Here is a 19,857-nt window from a genome sequence, read left to right as displayed (position 1 = left end):
AAGCAGAGGAGGGAGCCACTCCTGTGGGCTCGATTCTCACCCTCACTGGTGAAAACAGAAATGATGGGTTCACATTGCTCACAGCTCTCCCAGAACGGCTCCCTTCTCTCCACTTCCAGACCCATGCCCAGTCTTCCCAGACTTCACCTTTAGACCTTTTCCCACTCCACTCCCCACACCCAGGGCCCAATGCCTAGCCCACCTCTCCCCCTTCGTCCTTTGCATCCTTGCATGGTCACATTGTGGCTTCTCTCTTCCCATCCGTGGCTGTCAGGTACTCTGAGTCAAGGCCTTGCATCATCTTGCTCCCCTCAGGGAACCTCCGTCCTGCAGCCTCGGAAGGCTGAACTCCGGTGCCCAGATTGTCCTGACCTCAGAAGTACAACCCACTCCACTTGGAGGAAGCAAAGAGGGGTTTATTAAGAGATATAAGCAGCTTCACTGAGAGCTCATGGCTAAGCTCAGATTTTAAGAGGATGTGAACAAGAAAAATTAAAGAACAAATTATAAGAATAGCTTCAGAAATGTTTACTAATGAGAGGAATATGTGTAAGGCATTTAGTGCAGTGCCTAAAACACAGTAAGTAACCAACAAATGGTAGGTGGTATTAATGCTGTTATGACTCAATCCCAGAATGACAGGGGATTACAAGAACATGCACACATCACAAAAGCAGCCTTAAAAAGCTATTTTTTTTTTCATGGCCAGAGTAACAGGAAAGAGATAGACCCACTATTCAAGACAGATGATGTAATGTGAATAAAAGACTGAACATTTTAAAGTATCTTTTCTCCTAGTGTTCTTCTATTTTCTTTAGAAGAGAGAATAATCTTCAACCTGGAAAGGATAATAAACACAATTATAGGGAAATTGGGACCCAAAACAGGTGACAGAGCACTCAAGGAGAGCCCCTCTGCTTTATGGGAGCTACACTCTTAACTCCAACTGAATACATCCAAGAGCTTTACTGTGTGATTTCAAACCCCTACTGTCAATATTGAGACATCAGGAAGCTGGAAAAGGTGGGGGAAAATCAGAGATGAGCAAATATCACCCAGGTTTGTGAGAGAGAGAAGGTGGATTCCAGAAAGGACAGGTGGGTATGTCTGAGGTTGATCTGCAATCAGATAAGCTTAAAAAAGATGACAGATGTTACTAGTGGCCAAAGTGGCTTACTAAGAGCAATTAGTCAAATTAACCTTATTTCCATTGCTGAGAGAGTGGTACATGAAGGCATTGCCATGCATACTGTATACTTAATTTTAGCAAAGCACCTGACAGAAACTTTCAGGATTCCTGGTGGGTAAAATGGAGCAATAAGGGCTAGATTTAGAGTGTTATTAGCTAAGTTACATAGATGGCTGAACATCCACATCTAACGAATGGAAGTGTCCCCTACAGAGCACATCATATGTGCTTAGTAAATATCTGCTACACAAATGAATCAAGCTGAAGGGAGGTTTCTAATGGCAACGTGTGTGTGTGTGTGTGTGTGTGTGTGTTTGTGTGTGTGTGTGTGTAGACAGAGAGAGAGAGAGACTCCTCTGTCTCCCAGGCTGGAGTGCAGTGGCATGATCTTAGCTCATTATAACCTCCATCTCCTGGGTTCAAGCGATTCTCCTGCCTCAGCCTCCCGAGTAGCTGGGACTACAGGTGCATGCCACCACACCCAGCTAATTTTTGTATTTTTGGTAGAGATGGGGTTTCACCATGTTGGCCAGGCTGGTCTCCAGCCCTTGACCTCAAGTGATCACCCACCTCAGCCTCCCAAAGTGCTGGGATTACAGGCATAAGCCACCATGCCCAGTCTTATTCAATTTTTTTTTTATCATGACTCAGATGATGACTTATGAGTCACAGGTATCAAATTTATAGGAAGCAAAGCTTGGAGGGTACCTGATACATTCAATGACAAAATCTGAACTTCAAAATAAGCCAACAGGTTACGATGATGGGCCAAAGCCTAGATGAAATGAAGAGACAAATGCAAATCATTCATTAGGTTCCTGAAAGCAGGTGCACAGATGCAGAAGAGGGAGCCCGGGCCCCACTGCATTTCCTCTGAAAGAGATCTGCAGGTCTGAAATGATCCCAAGCTCAGTATGCTTCATTAGTATGAGGTGGCTGCCAACACACAGCTGCAAATTTAGGCTACACAAGAGAATGGAGGAAAAAGAGCCCCGATGTGCACTGCCCCAGCAATAATAGCTCATATTTATTGAGTGTTTATTATACTATATGCCGCTACTACACTGTGTTTTACAGAAATGATCTCTCATTTATGTAAATATGCAGGTGTAATTTGTTTCTTTCTTTCTTTGATTTTGAGACAGGGTCTCGCTCTATTACCCAGGCTGGAGTACAGTGGTGCAATCTCAGCTCACTGCAGCCTCCACTTCCCAGGTTTAAGTGATTCTCATTTCTCAGCCTCCCAAGTAGCTGGGGTTACAGGCATGTGCCACCATGCCCAGCTAAGTTTTGTATTTTTAGTACAGATGAGATTTCACCTTGTTGGCAAGGCTGGTCTTGAACTCCTGACCTCAAGCGATCCATCCGCCTCGGCCTCCTAAAGTGTTGGGATTATAGTCATGAGCCACCATGCCTGGCCTCAGGTATGGTACTGATCCAAAAGGATATCCAATGTACATTAAGGAAAGATCTGTTTTTTGTACGTAAGAGTAAGTTAGTAGAAACACAGTGAGGAGAGTCAGTGAAAGGAGGGGAACATCAAGAGAATGCTGGTGGAAGGCTGCAGGATGTTTCCACCTCTGGGATCCTGAGGAGGTTGGTGAGAAGAGAAGCAAGTCAGATTTCAATCAGATGGCGCCATAGACCGGGCTAAGATTGAACAGGGTAGGCCTACTCCAGGCTGATCTGGTTCGGGAGCCCCATCCTCATATGAATAGATTGTAATAAGAAAAGCCTGTGATAATAAAGTCTATTAAGGATTGAAGCAGTATGCGGTCTAGTTGGCTCTGCCTTGGGGATGGTTTGGGGAGGGGTCTGTGCAATGGTGAGATCAAGAGGAGACTCTTGAAAAAAAAAAAAATGCCAGCCAGGCACGGTGGCTCATGCCTGTAATCCCATCATTTTGAGAGGCCGAAGCGGCTGGATCATCTGAGGTCAAGAGTTCAAGACCGGCCCGGCCAACATGGTGAAACCCTGTCACTACTAAAAATACAAAAATTAGCTAGGTGTGGTGGCAGGTGCCTATAATCTTAGCTACTTGGGAGGCTGAGGCAGGAGAATCACTTGAACCTGCAAGGCAGAGGTTGCAGTGAGCCAATATCGGGCCACTGCACTCCAGCCTGGGTGACAAAAGCAAAACTCCATCTCTTAAAAAAAAATTGGAATGACTATTAAAAGAACAATGTAAATAAAAACAAAAGAGTATAAAGAAAACATAACCAAACGTAATTGGTGAAACTTGATTGAATCCTGGCTTGGAAAAATAAAACCACTATAAAAGACAGCAGGAGACAAGTGAGGAAATTTGAATATGGACTAGAAAGGAGCTGCCGGAAAACTGTTGCAGATTTTCTCAGGTGTGAAGATAATTTTGTGCTCCTGGTGGAGAACATCTTCATGCTTAGGAGATTCATGCTGAAGTTCTTAAGGGTGAAGGCTCATGATGTCTGCCTGTTATCTTCAAATACATCAGCCAAAGAAGTATTAAATATATGTAAATTGAGATCTCCAGGGCAAATGTGAACAATGGGTGCATCCAGGTGAATTTTTTTTTTCGAGGCAGAGTCTCACTCTGTCACCCAGGATGGAGTGCAGTGGCATGACCTCGACTCACTGCAACCTCCACCTCCTGGGTTCAAGCGATTCTCCTGTTTCAGCCTCCCAGTAGCTGGGGCTACAGGTGCCCACCACCACACCTGGCTAACTTTTATATTTTTAGTAGATAGTTTCATCATGTTGGCCAGGCTGGTCTCGAACTCCCGACCTCAAGTGATCTGCCCGCCTCGGCCTCCCAAAATGCTGGGATTACAGGTGTGAACCACCACATCCAGCCAATATCCACTATCTTTAATAAACGGTAGCCATGATTACTGCTACCACCTTCATTATTAACACTCAAAAGTCCTCTGGTCTGAGTGCTTATTTTGCTTTTATCTTTTAGGAATATCCCTGTTTTCTGGGTCTTTCCTGGTGTCCAGCCCTTACCACAGGCACGAGATGGATTCCCCTACACTTGGGAACCCCCAAAGCTGACCCCAGCCAAGGATGCATGAGTCAGTTGGGATGAAGCAACAGCACCACCTAGTGGCAATATGCAGCAGTACGCTAATTACTGGCCAAATGGCAGGAGCCATTAGGGGATCATGCCATTGCACACCTTGAAAGTTACCTACTCCAGCGGTTCATCCAACACTTATGTGGCCACAGCATCCTCATAGAGAGGGCTTCCCATGCCACACACTAGAGCAAAAGAGGGTGGGGAGAATGAAAAACAAAATAGAAGAAAAGCTCTATGTGTAATGCTCCTCAGGGACCAGAGTAGCAAAAAATCAAAGTTTAAAAAGCATCCCCGGCCAGGCACAATAGCTCATGCCTATAATTCCAGCACTTTGGGAGGTCGAGATGAGATGAGTGGATCATGAGGTCAAGAGTCAAGACCAGCCTGGCCAATATGGTGAAACCCCAGCTCTACTACTAATATAAAAATTAGTAGTATAATTACTAAATTAGTAGTATAATTACTACTAATGGGTGTGGTGGTGCACACCTGTAATCCCAGCTACTCGGGAGGCTGAGGCAGGAGAATCCCTTGAACCTGGGAGGCAGAGGTTGCAGGGAGCTGAGATCGAGCCACTGTACCCCAGCCTGGGAGACAGAGTGAGACTCTGTCTCAAATATACTAACAATAATAATAATGCTGATGAGTTCGTGGCCAGCACTGCTGTTCATACTTAGACAAGATATCTCCATGGAAACACCAGAGCAAGACATTCAAAGATAGGAGACATTTAATCCTCATAACCCTGTGAGGTAGGTATCAATAACCCATTTAACAGTTAAGCAAACTGAGGCTCTGAGACACAGAGGCTAAGAGTCAGTGGCCTGAGACCAGCAGCCAGTGAAGGACATGGCAGGGATGCAAACATGGCTTTCAGGGGCCCAAATCTTTTCTCAAAACTACTGTACTAAAAAGTGCTCCCCTTTTGTACTTATCCTGACTCATCAGCTCCAGCATCCCAGTGTGGGAAAGGCCGTAGTGAATGTGCCATGAAAGTCTCAGCGAGGCATACCGCCAGGGCCTAAGGCCGGGACAGCACTTCTGAGTTTGTCTTCCATAAACACACCCTAGGAGTTATCAATAGAAACTGCTAAAATGGATAGGGAAAAAGACTTCATGAAGTTCAAGCCATTCAGAGGCACCTGGCCATCCTCTCCTCTTTCCAAAGCAAGTTCTTTATTGTCTGAGCAATCAATTAGTGTTAAATGGGGCCTGGCACTGTACTAGGTACACTATACCATAAATACAAAAGCGTAAGACACAGTCCCTGCCCATTTGAGGCATGCAATCTAAATATTTCTCAGAGGCTGGGCGTGGTGGCTCATGCCTGTGATCCCAGCACTTTGGGAGAATGAGGCAGACAGATCACCTGAGGTCAGAAGTTCAAGACCAGCCTGGCCAACATGGTGAAACCCCATCTCTAATAAAAATGCAAAAATCAGTTGGCCGTGGTGGCAGCCACCTGTAATCCCAGCTACTCGGGAGGCTGAGGCAGGAGAATCACTTGAACCCAGGAGGCAGAGATCACACCATTGCACTCCAGCCTGGGTAACAAGAGTGAGACTCTCCTGCAAAAATAAAATAAAATGAATGTTTCTCAGAAATTACTCCATAGTTAAAAAGCAAATCTAGATTCAGTTGCCAGCATGGCAATGAACATTCTTTAAAGTCACTATTTTAAAGAAAAACACATACCACACATTTATCACAGCATGAGATTTTTTTATTTTTTTCTTAGTAATATCAATTTCAGGTTTTTTTTTTTTTTTTTTTTGAGATGAGTCTCGCTCTGTTGCCCAGGCTAGAGTGCAGTGGTGTGATCTCCGCTCACTGCAACCTACGTCTTTTGGTTTTAAGCGATTCTCCTCCCTCAACCTCCTGAGTAGCTGGGTTTATGGGTGCCCACCACCATGCCCGGGTAATTTTTGTATTTTTAGTAGAGACGGGGGTTTCACCATGTTGACCAGGCTGGTCTTGAACTCCTGACCTCATGATCCACCCACTTTGGCCTCCCAAAGTGCTAGGATAATAGGCGTGAGCCACCGCGCCCAGCCAACTTCATTGTTATGAATAAACAAAGTTTACTTTGGTTAAAATTCACTTGGCATGGCCTTCCTTTATAATTTTCTATTTATTTTTATAATTTTAGTATATTAAAATTTGGGACAGGTTCTCGCCATATTGCCCAAGCTGATCTCAAACTCCTGGGCTCAAGCAATTCTCCCACCCTTGGCCTCCCAAAGCACTGGGATTACAGGCATGAGCCACTGTGCCTGGCCAATCTTCTACAATTCAAACAAAGATTTTTTGAAAAAGTAGTTTTAGAAGGTTAAATAGGCCAGGCGTGGTGGCTCACGCCTATAATCCCAGCACTTTGGGAGGCCGAGGCGGGCAGATCACTTGAGGTCAGGAGTTCAAGGCCCGCCTGGCTAACATGATGAAACCCTGTATCTACTAAAAATATAAAAATTAGCCAGGTGTGGTGGCAGGCACCTGTAGTCCCAGCTACTGGCTGGAGAATCATTTGAACCTGGGAGGCAGAGGTTGCAATGAGCCAAGATTGTGCCACTATAAAAAAAAAAAAAAGGTTAAATAGTAGAAGGGCTTAGGTACAAGTAAGTCCAACAGTTGTCTGGACAAACAAGCTCTAGGCTATTTAGTGAACGCATCTCATCTCTGGGACATTTTTATTAACATTTGGAGGACAACATAAAACAAGTTTCCAAGTGGTTCATAAAATGCCATGGCCATCCAGAAGAGGGCGGCAATGCCAAGAGGTGTGGTCTTGGCAAGAGATAGTTTTCACAGCAAAATTGAGCACTAACTCAGGGCAATACCAGGGGTGGCTGGGAATCTCACATTCCCCCAAATTAGCCTCTCGATTCTGTCACAAACTCTCAGAACTCATAGGCGTGTGGTTCTGGGAAAGGAAACTAATCAAAACTGCAATCTGGACTGACACAGCCAAACCCGGCGACAGCACCATCCCAAAAGTCTGCTTCATGGGAAGAACATCCATCTGAGAGCAGGGGCCCGAGACCCAAGGCCGTGATGCCAGAGCAGAAACATGATCCTCTGCTGGCCTGTGGGGCTCTGGGAAAGAGCTTCAGCCTCTCGCTCGGTCACCTCCTCACAGGGTCTCCACCTGGCAAATAAGGGAAGGAACTAGCCTAAGAAAAGGGCTGGATACCTTCCTAGTGTTATGAAGCCTTGATATGCCAATGAAAAAGCTCACTGACATCTTTAAATAAAGCGTCTTACACCAGGAAGTCGTGGCTAAAATAGAACTTCAGGGAAAAGTTCCAATCTGAACCTCTTCGCACCTTTGCTTTTCTGAGGATCCCGTGCTTTAAAGCACCTAAGAGTGAGCTGCTAGCTCCAGCAGTATGGTAAAGAATAATGATTTCTGGGGGTCACAGTGACTCATACCTGTAATCCCAGCACTTTGGGAGGTTGAGGTGGGTGAATCCCTTGAGCTCAGGAGTTCAAGACCAGCCTGGGCAACATGGTGAGACCCTATCTCTACAAAAAGTATAAAAATCCACCAGGTGTGGTGCCGTGCAGCTGTAGTGTCAGCTACTCAAGAGGCTGAGGTGGGAGGATCGCTTGAGCCTGAGAGGCAGAGGTCGCAGTGAGCTGAGATCACATCACTGCACTCCGGCTTGGGTGACAGAGTGGAAGCCTGTCTCAAAAAAAATATTATTTTTAATAAAAAATAAACAAACATGAAAAGGTACAGTAAAAATACGGTTTTTTGGTTTTTTTTTAAAAAAAAAGACAATTCCTTCCTTTTTATGAAAGGACACCAAAGACTAACAGGACTCCAGATGCCAGACCAAGTTTGCACTGGCTGAACTCAGTGCGTGCTCCACTCGCCTCCATTCCACCATGAAGCCCGCTCTGGCCTCAAGCACCATCAAGCACTCTGGACTTCTCCATCAATTACAGAAATGATCATCAAAGCTACTGAAATGGACGTTGGCATTTAAAACTTAACACTGGGTTTCTTAAAATGCAACACTGCTTATGGCATGGATAAGGCACACTGTGAGAAAGCCGCCTCCACCCCCAGCACACAGTGCACTCGGCTCCTCACACGTACACACAGCAGACGCCAGCCGACATGGCCCTAAGGCACAAGGAATAGATCCGTCTGGTCAGTTCTGGTTTTGGAGCTGGTTGGAGAGCTAGTGCAGCCCTTTGCAAAGCCCATGTCCACTCATGGCACAAGTGGCCTGAATGTGCCCGTTTCTGTAGCAGAGGGAATGGAAGCTGAGCTTTCTGTTCTCTCTGCTGTGTTCATAGTATTAGGGAGATCCTTGAAAAAGAACATTCAAAAGTCAATGTAAACTATTGTATCCATATAACGAAATATGCTCTTCCCCGCCACAGGTGCCCAAACCCATGGCCTTCTCTCTCTCTGTTGATGGCCACTCCAGACTTCCAGTTGCTCAGGCCAAAAAGCTTGAAATTATCCTGACTTCTTCTCTCAATGTCACAGCCAATCTGTCAGGAACTCCTAATGGCTCCACCATCAAAATTTATCCAGACTCTGACCACTTACTAACTCCACAGCTGTCACCCTGATCTGATGCCACATCACTTCTCACCTGGAAGACTGAAATAACTTCCTAACAGGCCTCCCTCCTTCTCTGCTCCCGCTCCCCTGAAACCTGTTCTCAACCCAGCCATTGGCGAGTCAGATCGAGTCATTCTTCTATCAAAACTGCAACAGCTCCCTTCTCTCAGGGTGCGACTCAGAGTCCTTACCATGGTCTACAAGGCCGCCTGGACCAGGGACCGCACCTAAGTGGCCTGTTCCATCTTTTCAATATGGCACTCACCATACGTTACTACATCATGACATTAACTTATTTAAGTATATTCATAATTGACTATCATCTCCTCTAACTAGAATGCAAGCTTTACAAGGGCAGGAATCCTGGTCTATCTTTTCCTCTTCTGGATCTCAAATGCCTCGAAATGTCCTTGGTACAGAATAAGCTCAAACTAAATTTGAGTAAATTAGCATTAAAGAACAAAGTAGCTGTAGATGGACTGATATGGAAGGACTTCCAAGATATACCATGTGAAAGAACACAATCATACAAATGCTCACACAGGCAGAGAAAGCTGGATCTCTGGAAAGAGAATAAATTTAACAATGAAGAGTAGCATTAGAATATTTCATTTGAATATTCTGAACTGTATGCATATTTATGCCATGAGAATATTCTGTTTTTATAATTGAAACCAGCAGAGTCACCAAGCTCAGCAGCTTACACCTGTAATCCTAGCACCTTGGGAGGAGGTGGGAGGACAGCTTCAGCGCAGGTGTTTGAGACCAGCTTGGGCAACATGGCAAGATCTCATCTCTACAAAAAAATTAAAAATTAGCCAGGCAAGGTGGCCTGTGCCAGTGGTCCCAGCTACTTGGGAGGCTGAGGAAGAAGAATCACTTGAACTTGGGAGTCTGAGGCTACAGTGAACTGTGATCACACCACTGCACTCCAGCCTGGGTAACAGAGAGACCCTGTCTCAAAACAAAACAAAACAAAACAAACTCACACACACACACACACACACACACACACACACACACACACACACTCCAGGTTCATTTTCTTTTTGTATTTTTATTTTTATTTTTTAATTTTTTGAGACGGAGTCTCGCTCTGTCGCCCAGGCTGGAGTGGAGTGGTGCAATCTCAGCTCACTGTAACCTCTGCCTCCCGGGTTCAAGCAATTCTCTTGCCTCAGCCTCCGAGTAGCTGGGATTACTGGCACTCACCACCACGCCTGGATAATTTTTTTCTTTTTCGTATTTTTAGTAGAGACAGGGTTTCACCACGTTGGTCAGGCTGGTCTTGAACTCCTGACCTCGTGATCTGCCCACCTCAGCCTCCCAAAGTGCCAGGATTACAGGCATGAGCCACCAGGCCTGGCCTCATTTTCTTTTTTTAATAGTCATATGTTCACTAGTGCAAACTCTGGACTGACACTGAACCTGAACAGCAGAGTAATGGTTGTGTGAATGATGATCCATCCACTGTTTAAAATCATGTCTACAAAGAGTTGGATAACAAGAGACGATGCTCTTGATAAATCTAAACAGGACACAACATTGTCAAAACAGTATGATCTCAATTACATAATGAATGTACTCATGGAAGAGAAAGTGAAGAGCATGTGACAGTGGTCATCTCAGGCTGGTACAATTCCACCTGGTTATTTCTACCTTCTTTTTCATGCTTAGTTTAGCTCAGAGTCCTGTGGCTGGATAGTTCTCGCCTTGGTCTTCCTCCCACATTTCTTTTACTATATTACATTTATGTACAAGCCCTTTTCCTTCTCCCAAACAGGCCCTATATGATCCAGTCTCCTCTCCTCTCTCATTCTCCCCCACTCATTCTGTTCCAGCTGCACTGGCTGCCATGGTGTCCCTAGAACCATGTGGCTCCCTTCCTCCCGGCCTTCTGGTCTCTGCTCGGATGTCATCTTATCCGAGAGGCATTCCCAGGCTTTCCCACACCTGCCCTGCCCCCTTACTATGCTGGTCCTTCTTCCACAACACTTACCATCTGACATATATTATTATTTTACTCTGTAGTCCAGGATGGAGTGCAATGGAATAATCTTGTCTCACTGCAGCCCTGATCTTCCAGGCTTAGGCGATCCTCCCACCTCAGCCTCCTGAATAGCTGGAACCACAGGTACCTGCCTCCACATCCAGTTAATTTTTCTATTTTTTGCAGAAAAAGAAAATGGGGATTCATTATGTTGCCCAGGCTGGTCTTGAACTCCTGGGTTCAGTGATCCCCCTACCTCAGCCTCCCAAAGTGTTGAGATTATAGGCATAAGCCACCACACTTGGCACATTACATGTTATTTATTGGTTGACTCTCTTCCCACTAGCAACGTAAACTCCATGAACACAAGGATTTTTGTCTGTCTTGTTTGCTGCTATAAACCTAAAACCAAGTCTGAAACTTACTAGATGTTCAAGGAGTATTTACTGAGTGAGTGAATGAATCGAATATAAGACATTCCAGCAGCCAAGCTCTGCCTCACACCTGTAATCTCAGCACCCTGGGAGGCCAAGGTGGGAGGATCACATGAAGTCAGGTGCTCGAGACCAGCCTAGCCAGCATGGCAAAACCCCATCTCTATTAAAAATACAAAAATTAGGCCGGGCGCAGTGGCTCAAGCCTGTAATCCCAGCACTTTGGGAGGCCGAGGAGGGTGGATCACAAGGTCAAGAGATCAAGACCATCCTGGTCAACATGGTGAAACCCCGTCTCTACTAAAACTACAAAAAATCAGCTGGGCATGGTGGCGCGTGCCTGCAGTCCCAGCTACTCAGGAGGCTGAGGCAGGAGAATTGCCTGAACCCAGGAGGTGGAGGTTGCGGTGAGCCGAGATCGCGCCATTGCACTTCAGCCTGGGGAACATGAGTGAAACTCCGCCTCAAAAAAAAAAAAAAAAAAAAAATACAAAAATTAGGCAGGCATGGTGGTGCACACCTGTAATCCCCGCTACTTGGGAGGCTGAGGCAGGAGAATCACTTGAAACCAGGAGGCAGAGGTCACAGTGAGCTGAGATCACACCACCGCACTCCAGCCTGGGCAACAGAGTGAGACTCTGTCTCAAAAAGAAAAAGACATTCCAGCAAGGAGATGGTGGGAGACATGATGGTTAGGACTGGAGAGAGGGAGGAAGACATCTCTTTTAAATGTCTAAATTTATAAGTGAGGCATTTGGCAGTAAATTTTAGTTCCAGCATTCAGAAAGCCAATAACATCATACCTGTTTATTGGCAAATACCAATAAAACTGCATTTCTGAGCTCCTCTTCCGCTAACAAGTCAGTTAGAACTTCCCGAGCCTCATCAATCCCCTCTCTGTCATTACTGTCAACCACGAAAATCAGACCTGGAAAGAAATCATGAGCATGTTAGTGATTTGAGCCTGGAAAAAGCAGCTGCTGGGTCGGGTGTGGTGGCGCACACCTGTCATTCCAGCCCTTGGGGAGGCCAAGGCAGGAGGATCACCTGAAGCTGGGAGTTCAAGACCAACCTGATCAACATGGAGAAACCCCATCTCTACTAAAAACACAAAATTAGCCAAGCGTGGTGGCACACACCTGTAGTCCCAGCTACTCGGGAGGCTGAGGCAGGAGAATCGCTGGAACCCAGGGGGCAGAGGTTGCAGTGAGCCAAGGTTGCGCCACTGCACTCCAGCCTGGGAGACAGAGCAAGACTCCATCTCAAAAAAATAAATAAATAGCATTCTAGGGCTAGCCCCCTAAAGCAAAACTTGAGACAAAAGCTGAAGTGCAGGTACTTTCTTTAGGAAGTGATCCCAGGGAGCAGGAACGAGGGGCTGAGGGAGTAAAATAGGGCAGGAGGGACAGACAATAGAAGAATGAGTTATCAAGCTGGCCCCTGCTATGGGACCAGTGCTCACTATTGCAGGACATTCTAAGAAGCCATATCAAATGCCTGTCAGAACTGTCCACCCAGGGGACAAAAGAGGAAGCAAGTATCCTTCAGTACCCATTCCCTGTTGGTCAAGATCAACTCAACAGGTGTTCGGCCACCCACACTTCTGGGTCACACTGATGTGAACACCAAAAGCGTTCTATGGGCATCTGCATAATAATGAATTTGGTTGGTCTTTGTCCCCAGTTTCTAGAAGGTAGCCTCTAAACTCGTGGACTTTTCAGAGTGATAGGAGTGTCTCTGTTACCATGGTGGGCCCACACCTGTCAGCTTATGCTAACAAGGTGACTCAGGGTGGACTCCTAGATAGTTTATGCTAACCAGATCACCTCTGGGGAAATGAGGGTGCCGGAGTTTGAGTCACATGGCCAATGATTCAATCATGCCTATGCAATGAAGCCCCAATAAAAATGATGAACACTGAAGTTCAGGAGAATATCCCCGGCTGGCAATACTCTATACATTGTCACGCATCTACCTGCTGGAAAGGTAACAAATCCTGACTCCGTGGGGAGAGGACAAGGGAAGCTTTGGGTTTGGTGCCCTCCTAGATCTATGTGTCTTTTCCTTTGACTGATTCATTTGCATCCTTTTGCTTTATTGATCAATTAGTAAAACTGTAATTGTTAGCATAGCACATCCCTGAATTCTGTGAATCAGTCTAACAAATGAGGGGGTTGGGGAAATCGCCAAATTTGTCACCATCTGGCCAAAAGTGATGGTGATCTGAGGACCCCCAAACCTGCTGCAGCTGGTGGCTGAAGTTAGGGATTCTTGTGGAGGATGGTGCCCTCAACCTGTGAAATAAGTCCCAACTCCAAGGGGCTGGTGCCAGAAGTCTCTGCAGCATCCCACACTATCGTATCAGATAAATCCCAGGAAGCAAAAGATACCTGGGGCAGACCAAAGAAAGGCACCACCCCATCACACCTGAGTGAGGGTGACCAAAACTTGTGCAGACCTAGTCACTGCTACATTGGCTAGAGGAAGCTGTGGAGCCAAAAGCATCTCTGGGGAGGGGTACAGGAGGCACCCGACACACCCTCCAAGCACAGGAAGGTGACTCCCTAGGCAGTAGTTCATGTGACAATAATGATAATGCCAATTTGTCTGCCAGGTGTGGCAATTCACATCTGTAATCCCAACACTTTGGGAGGCCAAGGTGGGCAGACCATTTGAAGTCAGGCATTTGAGACCAGCCTGGCCAAAATGGCAAAACCTCATCTCTACTAAAAATGTGAAAATTAGCCAGGTGTGATGGAGCACGCCTGTGGTCCCAGCTACTTGGGAGGCTGAGGTGGGAGAATCGCTTGAACCTGGGAGGCAGCAGTTGCAGTGAGCTGAGATCCCGTCACTGCACTCCAGTGAGCCAAGATCTCGCCACTGTACTCCATCCAGCCTGGTGACAGAGCAAGACTCCGTCTCAAAAAAAAAAAAAGAAAAGAAAAGAAAAAGAAAAATATTTAAAGCTCCCCCCAAATATTTTACATGCTATCAGCAGTTCTGGTCTCTCATCAAAACTAAGCAAGCCAGATTATCCAGAAATTTGAGCTCCTTAGTCAGCAATGCAGAACTCACACTGCATTGTGTGAGTTAATAATACAGGGAGGAAGCTGCTGTATTATCCCTTTGCCACTCCTAATAAAGCCTTGTAATATTAGGTGCCATTTTATACTGTCTTTATATAGGTCCTTACCTAAGAACGTAACATCAGACTGATCCCACATCTGAACTAAGAGAACCCACAAAAAGTGTATTTATACATGAATGGTATACTATTAATGTGTTTTTTAAAACGGGAACATATGAATATAGAGCTGCTGGTATATAAATAAAATATGTCTACACAGATATGCAAGAAATAAAAATAGTTGTCTGCCAGGCATAGTGACTCATGCCTGTAATCCTACCACTTTGGGAGGCTGAGGTGGGTGCATCACTTGAGGTCAGGAGTTCGAGACCAGCCTGGCAAACATGGTGAAACCCCATCTCTACTAAAAACACAAAAAATTAGCTGGGCATGTTGGCGGGTACCTGTAATCCCAGCTACTTGGGAGCTGAGGTAGAAGAATTGCTTGAACCCAGGAGGTAGAGGTTGCAGTGAGCCGAGATCGCACCATTGCACTCCAGCCTGGGTGACAAAGCAAGACTCTGTCTAAAAAAAAAAAAAAAAGAAAAGAAATCACAAACTATTCAAATTCCAATCTATACAAGTGAAACCTACACAGCTAAATGTCTTAATAGAGAGCTAAAAACATTCATTAAATTCTGTCATACTCAACACATTGATGAAGAAAATTTAAACTAAAAGACAGCCTGATCTTTAGAAACTGGCAGGAAAAACAGGGGCTGCATCCAAGACCATTCATAGCAAGTCCATTCTTCCAACAGCTCCCAATTGCTGTTTCATGAAAAGTCCATATCACTCATCCAAGGTCCTAGAATATAGACAGCTCCCTGCCGTCAAAAGCAATAGTTACCAAAACCCAGTAAGACTAGGCTTGTTATGAAGAGAAGGTTGCAGAAATAAAGGCATTTGTTTTATGTTGCTATTTGAATGTGTAAACTCCCAGTAAGGAAAGAAAAAAGAATTCTGCTAGAGGAATGATGAAGTGAAACCTCAAACAATTTGGGCTTTTAAGTGCCTACTGTCATCCAGCCACGAAATGAAGCATTCTACAAAAGTAATTTAAGCCCAGTGACACAGGCAGTAGGTATTATCTCCATTTTAAGATGAGGAAATTGAGACAGACGAGATTACCCAACTCTCACGGTTTCACAGCAGAGCTGGGGTTCAAACCCATGTGTTCTAGTTAGGGTTTGCCAAGTTGTCACATACCGGTCCAAGATAAATAATGCTCGGAGTGTCAAAAATATATATAATCTGCAGTAGATTGAAACATGAAGATACAAAAATCTAAGAGTCACCATGGAAGTTGCTGGGATATCAAGCGGTTTCTCTGAAAATCCATGAAGGAAAACAACGAAGCATTTTTCTGGCCTTTCTTATATAAACTATATTTCAGGGAAACCAAATAATTGATGATGAAATTCTTTGTTTAGAAGGAATTTAGCTAATAAGTGCAGAGGAATAACAAGTTTTAGGTGGGGGGGTGGGGGTGGGGGGGAGAAATCACCGTTTTGTAACTTCTAATAAAATAATGGGTCTAGGCAATAGTCTTCAATGGATGCTAAATCGATTAGGTGAAAGGTTGATGGAGAATTTCAATTTAGGGGAATTAGACTGATACCATCTGAAACCATTTGGCATCATTAAAAATGATGACAACCGGGTGGTTTCCAGGGAGTAGGGGGATGGGGTGAGGGAGGCAACAGGAGTTATAGTTTATGGGTACAAAGTTTCGGTTTTACAAGATGAAGAGCTATAGAAATAAATGGTGGTGATGGTTGCAGAACATTACGACTGAACTATACACCTAAAAATGGTTAAGATGGAGCTGGGTGCAATGGTGCACACCTGTAGGCCCAGCTATGCCAGAGGCTGAGGCAGGAGGATCATTTGAGCCCATGAGTTCACATAGAGACCTCAGGAACCACTTCTTAAAAAGAAACCGGCTGGGTGTGAGGGCTCACGCCTATAATCCCAGCATTTTGGAAGGCCAAGGTGGGCAGATCATTTGAGGCCAGGATTTTGCGAACAGGCAGGACAACATGGCAAAACCCCAACTCTACTAAACACGCAAAAATTAACCAGGTGTGGTGGGCACCTGTAGTCTCAGCTACTCAGGATGCTGAAGCAGAAGAATCACTTGAACCCAGGAGGCAGAGGTTGCAGTGAGCCAAGATCACACCACTGCACTCCAGCCTGGGCAACAGGGCAAGACTCCATCTCAAAAAAGAAACCTTCCCAGTAAGTGTAAGGACACCCTAAGAGAGAGAATGACTGCCAGTGTAAATGGAGCAGAGCACCACCAGGTATCACTTCAAGCATCCATCTTTAGAGACGTTTCACAGAAACAGTATTGAGGCTACAGAGCAAATCATCTTACCTTTCGTGTCCTGGAAACAATGCCACCATAGAGGTCTGAATTTGCAGTGGCTGCCAACATCCCAGACTGTGAAGCTGATGTTTTTATATTCAACCGTCTCCATATGGAAACCTAAATGAAATATGTGGAAAATGTTTAATTATGATTTGTGCTGGTTGAACAATTCAAAATAATTTCAACATGTGGATAGTACTTTTAATTTATAAAGCAGCCTGCTAGTCAAAAAGCTGTAGCCTTCAAAGACAATGTGCTGGCCCACTCTTCCATTCATCAGGACAGGTGTCTCAAACCTTCTAGGCTCTCCAATCTCCAGCCATGCACCTGCCCTTTCTCTCAGCAGGAGTCTATCACAGTGTGCTTCAGATCAGAGAAGCCAGCGATGGGACGGACTTCCACTTCCACCATACAGTGTAAAAGGCAATCTATATCTTCACCCTAGGCGTTTCTTCCTCCCTCTTGGAGCAATAGAAGACAGTAATTCTCGGCCGGGCGCGGTGGCTCAAGCCTGCAATCCCAGCACTTTGGGAGGCCGAGGTGGGTGGATCACGAGGTCAAGAGATCGAGACCATCCTGGTCAACATGGTGAAACCCCGTCTCTACTAAAAATACAAAAAATTAGCTGGGCATGGTGGTGCGTGCCTGTAATCCCAGCTACTCAGGAGGCTGAGGCAGGAGAATTGCCTGAACCCAGGAGGCGGAGGTTGCGATGAGCCGAGATTGCACCATTGCACTCCAGCCTGGGTAACATGAGTGAAACTCGGTCTCAAAAAAAAAAAGACAGTAATTCTCTTCCATAAACTCCCTCCATCTATGAGCCACACCCACTCCACCCAGACTGTCTGGAATCTTTTGCTATTCCTATTCTTTCTCATTTCTGAATATCTCCAATCTGTTCACCTCAGCATGCTTAAGTCTTTTACATCTTTAAAAACGACAAACCCTTCCCTGATCCCCACATCTTCTTCTGCACCCTCTTCCTTCACATCTTCACCCTCTATTTGCTCTTTTTTTTTTTTTCAAGAGATAGGGGCTTGTTGTGTTGGCCAGGCTGGAATGCAGAGGTTTGATCACAGCTCATTGCAGCCTCAAACTCCTGTGCTCAAGGGATTCTCCTCCCTCATCCTCCCAAGTAGCTAGAACTATAAGCACAAGCCACCATACCCAGCTAAATTTAAAAAAGAAAAAAAATTTTTTTGTAAAGACAGGGTCTCACTGTGTTGCCCAGACTGGTCTCAAATTCCTAAGGTTAAGTAATCTGCCCATCTCAGCCTCCCAAAGTGCTGGGATTACAGTTGTGAGCCACCACGCCTGGCCTATTTGCTCATTTAAAGTCAAACGTCTCACAGAAGTGTGGCTACATTCACCGAGCTTTCTTTGGTCCTCTCATGCAACAGCACCTTAGCCCTGCTCCACCATGTAGGGTGGCTGCTCTTCACTAAGGTCGGCAGTGATCACCAGGTCAGTAAATCCAACACAGGCCTTTTGGGTTCTTCCATAATTTGATCTTATATCTGACACTCCTGCTCCCACCCTCCTTGACACTCTTCCCCAACTTCCCTTTTCTATCTCTATTGCTGTACCGTCTCAGTCTTCTTAGTGAGCTCAGCCACGTTTCACTGATCCTGCAAGGATGGAGACTCCCAGGTCTCACTGGCCCCATCGATTCTCCTCTTTCCACACCCCTCCCTTGGCAATCTCACTCACTCCCAGGACTTCATTCATTCCCATCTCCATACTAACACTGAGATTTATAGCCTCCAACCTAGCACTCCTTCTGAGCTTCAGGCTCATCATCTAACAGCTTTGGCAAATGTCTCCAAGGCCCCAAAACAAGGCGATCAGTCAAAAATGGAATTTAAGGTCCCTACTCCCAGCCTCCTCCTCTGCTAGCAAACCCCTCGTTGACTTGGTTCCACAAGCTGATAGCCTGAGAGGTGCCCTGGAAACATCCAGTGCTCTCACCCCTAGGACTCCCCCATCACATCTTATCAATTCAACCTCTTAAACAGCTAATAGTCACCCTAACACAATAGACCATCATTTCTAGCCTCAATTCCTGAAACCATATAACTAATTTCACCTCAGCGACTCTCCCTCTCTTCATCCAGTCACCATCTTCTAATCAAAGCAATCTCTTAAAAAACACATAGTGGGAGGCCAGGTGCAGTGGCTCACGCCTGTAATCCCAGCACTTTGGGAGGCCAAGGCGGGTGGATCACAAGGTCAGGAGTTCAAAACCAGCCTGGCCAATATGGTAAAAGCCTGTCTCTACTGAAAATACAAAATTTAGCCAGAGGTGGTGGTGCACACCTGTAGTCCCAGAATTGCTACCTTAAGACCATCTCATAACTCGAACATTCCCGTCGGTTTCCCCACTACTCAGCTGATGCAATCTCTGCAGCTACTGCCCAAGTTGAAAGTTGATCATTTGGAGACTGGGTGCAGTGGCTCATGCCTGTAATCACAGCACTTAAACGGGTGAATCACTTGAGGTCAGGAGTTCCAGACCAGCCTGGAAGCAATTCTTCTGTCTCACCCACCCAAGTAGCTGTATATTCACACGCCACCAACGCCTAGCTAATTTTTGTGTTTTTTGGTAGAGACAGAGTTTCATCGTGTTGCCCAGGCTGGTCTTAAACTCCTGAGCTCAAAGCAGTCTGCCCACCTCAGCCTCTCAAAGTGCTGGGGTTACAGGTGTGATCTACTGTGCCCAGCCTATTCTTTATTTTTTTAATTTTTAATTTTATTTTTTTGGGAGATTATACTTTCAAGTTTGGAAATATTCCATTCAAACATAAATGTGTAGAGAAATGACATGACCGCATTACGTGGTTTTTCGTTTGTTTGTTTTTTGAGACAGAGTCTCACTCTGTTGCCCAGGCTGGACTACAGTGGCGTTATAGCTCACTGCAACCTCTGCCTCCCAGGTTCAAGCAATTCTTCTGCCTCAGTCTCCCAAGTAGCTGGAACTACAGGTATGTGCCAATCTTGGCAACCTCTGCCTGCCAGGTTCAAACGATTCTCCTGCCTCAGCCTCCTGAGTAGCCGGGACTACAGGCATGTGCCACCATGCCTGGCCAACATGGTGAAACCCTGTCTC

General features: G+C 45.6%; 1 protein-coding gene across 1 annotated transcript in view; it reads right to left on the bottom strand.

Annotated features, from left to right (window-relative positions):
• Positions 1 to 513: 513 nt before the first annotated feature.
• Positions 514 to 19,857, bottom strand: part of LOC108296726 (ADP-ribosylation factor 2-like) — a 21,358-nt gene continuing 2,014 nt past the window's right edge. Inside the window, exons 2-4 of the mRNA XM_017519301.2 lie at positions 16,758 to 16,868; positions 12,054 to 12,178; positions 514 to 838 (exon numbers count right to left, since the gene is read on the bottom strand). Coding sequence (XP_017374790.1) covers positions 815 to 838; positions 12,054 to 12,178; positions 16,758 to 16,868 — 260 coding nt within the window. The 3' untranslated portion in view covers positions 514 to 814. The remainder of the gene's footprint in view (positions 839 to 12,053; positions 12,179 to 16,757; positions 16,869 to 19,857) is intronic.

The sequence above is a fragment of the Cebus imitator genome, unplaced genomic scaffold (assembly GCF_001604975.1).
Source record: "Cebus imitator isolate Cc_AM_T3 unplaced genomic scaffold, Cebus_imitator-1.0 Scaffold735, whole genome shotgun sequence".
In the NCBI taxonomy this organism is placed as follows: Eukaryota; Metazoa; Chordata; class Mammalia; order Primates; family Cebidae; genus Cebus; species Cebus imitator.
The sequence above is the reverse complement of the archived record's forward strand: the minus strand, read 5'-3'. Positions and strand labels throughout refer to the sequence as shown.